At 41.1% G+C, this 6,000-nt stretch overlaps 1 protein-coding gene across 1 annotated transcript in view; it reads right to left on the minus strand.

Moving 5' to 3' along the window:
- mcu (mitochondrial calcium uniporter) overlaps positions 1-5,639 on the minus strand; it is a 97,934-nt gene extending 92,295 nt beyond the window's left edge. Inside the window, exon 1 of the mRNA XM_082154520.1 lies at positions 5,438-5,639. Within this exon, the coding sequence (XP_082010646.1) occupies positions 5,438-5,557 (120 nt within the window). The 5' untranslated portion in view covers positions 5,558-5,639. The remainder of the gene's footprint in view (positions 1-5,437) is intronic.
- Positions 5,640-6,000: the final 361 nt, after the last annotated feature.

Genomic DNA, 6,000 nt, shown 5'->3' on the forward strand with positions numbered 1-6,000 from the left:
ACTTTTCACCTACTGTTTTATGAATGCTATGAATTCACACATTCTACTCAATCCATGTACTGCTTTTCGCCTCCTAAAGAGTAAGGAAGTAAGTATATTTTTATGCACAGTATGAGATACAGCTGGAAGAAAAGCTTCTGTTTATGATGTTGTCAATCCCTCTATTTATTTTTATGCATTTTGTGTTTATACTTCAGTGGGGAAAGATACACAGGGACACAATGTTGAGCCTACCCAAATGCATGCAATAGTAATGGTCAATTACAAAACTGCATCTAAGGATTTAGAATGATTAAAGGCACAACTGTACCAAGTCATAATTAGGTGCACAACCATGAACACAGAACCAATGGATCATCTTTTTATGAGACATAAAGGAAGAGTATTGCATAATTTTGAGCTTATTATTCAGCCCAGAGTTTGCCCTTTCTGACATTCCTGAAGGCTGAATAAATGACACGCTCCATTGCTAAAACATAGAGAGAGACCTCTATTTAAAAGACTACTCATTCTTAAAATCCTAATCGATCTAATCAGCATCCATATATTGATTAGGTGTGTTTGCAAAGGCAAGCATTACTATGACTATTCATGCAACCATAAATGGTAGCAATGTGCAAAGCTCCATAAATCATCAACACCAAAGAAGATATATTGAGGAATGTTTTTGTCCATACCATGGGGTCCAAAACAACATGGACCTAATTAATCTTTATTGTATGGAGAGAAAAAAAGACTAAGAAATCTATTTAAAATAAATAAATCTTATTTTGTGTCAAAGGTCCAAAACAACATGAGTCATTTACGACACAACTATCTTTTTTGGTGAACTATCCCAGTATGATTAGGCTGGTTTGTCCACTTTTTAAAGTGCTTGTGGCAGGATGCTCTAAAATAGTGTCCCATTTACTGTGTATGGCTTTGGCAACAGTGCTTTAGTGGGGATGAAATGCAAAAAATCTTGTTAATTGTTAATACGATCATGCATCTAAGCACATTTTAACTTGTCAGCATTCTAGTCACAGCGGTGCTCTCTTTTATCAACACAAAGGATAGTTGTGTGCCAACAGCAATCTGAAAACATATAGAGCTTATATAAGAGATAAGAGAATGCTTTATTGAGACATTCACTGAGAGAGACAGGCAGACAAGTATCATAAAACCATATAAATTAAACAAATATAAAGCCACAGGAACACATCAGTCATGTTATGTTACTCATCAAGCATTGTCCTTTTAGATAGTTTAGATAGCCAAAACAACCTGGAGCATAATTCAGGACGATCACAAACTGGGATTCGGTTCTGAGTTGTTGTCTCACCATTGGCTGTCAAAACAGACAATGAGATTTGCAATCTCTGTCTAGAGACCAATCTTCCTCTTCTCCTGCTACTCTAGATCACTGAAGCCGCTCAGTCAATCACGACAGCAGTTAACCGGGCCACTTAAATCCAAATTGGATAAACAGGCACTGGGCAGGGTTATAATTCAAAACCGTTCACTTAAAAAAAAAAAATACTGGAACCAAATGATTTCATGATGTTCGTGATCACAAAGAGAGTGACACAGCAGTAAATATACAAATGTATCCAGTATATAATATTTCATTTTAAAATGACAAAAATATACCCATTTGAAGAGGTCACATGATGCTATTTTCAAAGATCACCTAATTGCATCCACTTTCGGAAGGCCAAATAAAGTGCTTTTGCTCTCGCATACAAAGCGCCTCACGACATGGCGGCGACAACTACGATAACTGAAGCCACGCCCTCTTTCTTTACATATGCATTTGGGTGGCATTATGCATATATTTCCACCTAGTGACGTAGGTCATGAGGGAGGATTCGATCGAAGCATTTTAGCTAGGTCTGGATCTGCCTTCTCTTTTAGATACAACAAATCTTTTTGTGGGAAACTTTGAGCTTTGTAAATGTGCAGACCTTTTTCATTCACAAACAGCTGCATAACGCACTAACAAAATAGGAAACAATGAAAACGCATCATATGACCCCTTTAAATTGATATGCAACCAAACTTTTTGGATTGTCACTCCTTCCAAAATGTTTTCAAGTTGATAGGCCAGGTTCAACAGGTTTCCTGCCATGCCGATGGGAAAACACTCCATGCATGCTTGCTTGAGTCGCTTCAATATGATGTCATCACTAATATTTAATCGTCTGTGTAAATAAATACCAATAATTGACCCCACAAGCGATTCATCTAATGTGTTTTGAATGGAGCATAAACATTGTAAAATGGCTAATAAGACCGAAAAAAAATCTTTGGTGAGGAATGCATGACTCCAGATGGTTGGCAATTAATGCTGCATGTTTCTTTTAACATCTCTAAGGTATGTAGAGGGACACACCTCCCAGAATTCATAGCGTTACCCTGAAGCTAGCTCACCCTCTGCATACACTCTGCATATGCTTGAAGAAACAGAGTAAACTCAACAATTCACGGCCCAGATTGATGACCCTTAAAAAGACATGGCAGAAAGCCACTGGAGTGGACCACAGAGATCACAGGGTGATCTACTTCTTATCAGTATAGCCTACTTTGTTTTTCAGCAGTCTCTGTACTTGTCCACATTCAAAAATGGATGCTTTTATTGAACAGTTGAGTCAATAGGGAGCTAACAAGAGTTAAGTGCATATCTCAGGGGTCTGACATCAGAGTCAGGATTAATATCTGACACTGAGACTGGCGTTTCAGCTCGTGATCCAAGAGGACGTTTTTTAGCATTAGCACTCTCCACTGCTCGTGTCCAGCTAAGAATCAAAGTGTTTTTAGACACTCAAAGCCTTATTATTTCTACTGAACTGCACAGTCCTTCGGGAAAACGTTGTGCTGTATCAATTCGTTAAACACCTCACAGCTGTGCTTCGGATGTTTATGATAAAACGGTGCTTTGAGACTTGATGCTCAGGCAGCGTGGCCTTTCTGTCAGAGACCTGTCACTGCCGTGTCTCAGCCTGACAGGTCTGTGCCGAGCACCGTAAGAGGCCACGGCTTGGTTTGGAAAATACTATAAATGCCAGCAGAGCCACAAATATTCCTGCCCAGAGAGAAACAAACAAACAACACAAGAAATTCATGATGGGATTGCTTAATCCACAGTGTACCATGAGGAACTTAAAAGAATATCACTTTATTGTCACAGTGGTAGTTTTGAATAATTCAAAATCACAACCTAAACTCATAGGAAAAACATGCCTCTACCTACATTTATTGAAAATCCGAATCCATACCTTATACACAACTCAAATGAACACGAGTGGCAATAAAACACCAACAACTTTAATTCCTTTTCACACAAATTATGATTAAATGGGCAGATTGTTGATAATAAAGATCTATTTTTGTAGGTTCCTTGCAAAATGCTGTCATGACTAGCATTATCTGTAAACTATGTTTGCATCACATAATAAGCTCCATATGTATGGCTTTTCTGATGTAGTAAACTTGCTTGGAAGCTGAACTGGTTCAGCATCGTGTGGTGCACTCAGATACGAGTCCCCTTAAACACGAGTCATGATAAAACATTTGTTAAAAATGCATTCATCTCATCACGTTTACTTTGTTAACACAATTGGTTAGATTTAGGGTAGGGTTTGGTGTATGGGGAAGGTTAATGCGATAGACCTTTTAGCACCACTGACTGGACATTTCATTTCTGAACTGCTGTGAAGCAACGTAAGAAAAACGTAGCCAGATTCACATTCACGAAGCAACGATGTATCGTTTGCACATGTCGACAAAGGCACTTTTTTCTTGTAACCCTGGGTTGAAAAATCATTGTTTATATACAAAACTGGTCCAAACTCCCAACTTGTCCAAAAACATAAGTAAAAAGTACGTTTTTAAGTATGGACAATAAAATATGGTACTGTAAGCTATCAAATATCACTGTATTAGCAATATGCCAGTGTACCAAAACGTGTTTTTTATATGCTATCCTTTGTCCAAAAAAAAACATAGCATAACATGCTTTTGCTAATGTGGGAAATGAAGTATACGTATAAAGTAGGCGATTATCTATTGTACTATAAGGTTTTTCAAAACAAAAACAAAAAATACCATGGTAGTACCACAATAATATTGCCCAGAAAATATGGAACTACCAGCACTTTGTTTACAAATATGTACTTTTAGTAAATGTGGAAAATTAAGCTGTATATCAAATGTGTTAGCGTCCAAAATCAGGCTATATTCCCATGGTAATGCCACAGTTCCTGAAAGGGAACTCCTGGCCTTCCTCTTTACATTCTTCTCGTTTTGACTAGAAAGTCATCGAGGGGGAACACATCAAAAGCTATGATGGTGGTGGTGTCTCAGGGACTGGCCGCATGTTTTTTCTCCAGCTGACGAGCTTCCAAAACATGCTAGAGCGCCATTGAGCAATGCGCACTGGAGTTCGCTCAAAGGAAAACCCAGAGGCTTGCCCATGGAAACGGGAAACACCCGCAGGAAGAAAGGGAGGTGTGTGGGAGTAAAGAGGAGGAGTGGCATAATTAAACGAAGAACTGAACATGCTTTGCCAGAGAGAGAAAGAGTCTAATCATTTCCCCCCCAACAATGACAGTGCTCAGACGAGCAGGGGGCGTTCTCACTGTACGCATTCTTGCGTTTTTTTTTATTTATTTTTATTCTGAGTACGCATGCGTCAGACGGGCGTTACGTTGCGTTTTTAGGCGGCGCGTCAAGTTAAGAATAGTTCAACTTTTGAAAAACGCGTCTCGAGAACGTTTAAACGCAACGTCCTGTGAGAACGCAGGAGTCCTGCCGCACTGTCACTCTCTCTCTCTGTTCGCATTGTACACACACACACACAATCGGACACTGCAGTGGATCAAACACACTCATACGGTCCGTCCAGTTCGGCAAAGCTTGAAAGAACACGTTGCATGCTTGAAATCAGTGAAACGGTCCAATGCCACGTAATCAATCACGGAGAGCGCATGATGCCTCAGAGTTGTCCGTGCAGTCAGCGTTAAAGTTGAGACCACTGTTGCTTTCAAGGTTATCCAGGAACGGATTGCACGGAGCCAATGCGCCAAAAGCGCATCCGCTCGCTCGCGTGCAATTCTCAAGCATGCATGCAAACTTGAAATGTAATGTTCATACATGAGTCAAGCCAAGACACAGACTGCACATGTGTAAACGCCTCCAGTAAACGGGACGTCTTGTATAGCTAGACTGAAAGTGCACTGGATAATGATGCAGCACTGCTGATCATCACTGTACAATACACGACAACACTCAATGCGGACAGCAACGTCCCAAAACACTTCCTTCGCGGGTTGTTTTTATCTAATCCTCCCCAGAAAGAGGAACCCAGCCCCCTTATCTCTCCCATTACAACCCTCCCCTTGTCCAGCAGCAGCAGCGGTAGTAGCAGCACCCATGTTCGGTTTCCATTCCAGGAACTCACCGTTCTTTTGCTCTGATGCTGTCGCTGTGAGGAGACACCGAATGCGGGGAAAGCGGAAGAGGCTACGGCTCCGCTGCTCCGGGACAGGAGGAGGACCGATCTACACACTTTCGCAGCCATCTCTGAAATGAATCCCCGGCCGAGAGAACGCAAGAGCTGCGGGCGAACCGACTGAGACTGTTGGAGGAAAGGGAGGGGAAATAGGAAGGGCTGCTGGGCTGGGCTAATATTTCATACACACACACGCAACACTACACACACACGTATTGCCTACACAACAAATGTTTCAAAAGAAGCATACTGTTGTTCCGCGTTCGAAGCAAAGTATTTCTAATGGGTGAAACTCTGAGACAGTTAGAATGTTATATCTCATGACACATTCTGAAATGTCAGTATAAGGAAGTCGTAGACACGGTCTCTAGGACAACATGAAGGGAGAGTTTTGATTGGCCGAGCGGTTACCTGCTGGCACTGCTTGGAACTCTTTTCGTCCAATGAGAAGAGGCGCAGCTCTGTAGTTTTGGCAACTTGAAGAGAACGCCAGCTCAGCCAATCAGAGAACG

The sequence above is a fragment of the Leuciscus leuciscus genome (assembly GCF_965113295.1).
Source record: "Leuciscus leuciscus genome assembly, chromosome: 22".
In the NCBI taxonomy this organism is placed as follows: Eukaryota; Metazoa; Chordata; class Actinopteri; order Cypriniformes; family Leuciscidae; genus Leuciscus; species Leuciscus leuciscus.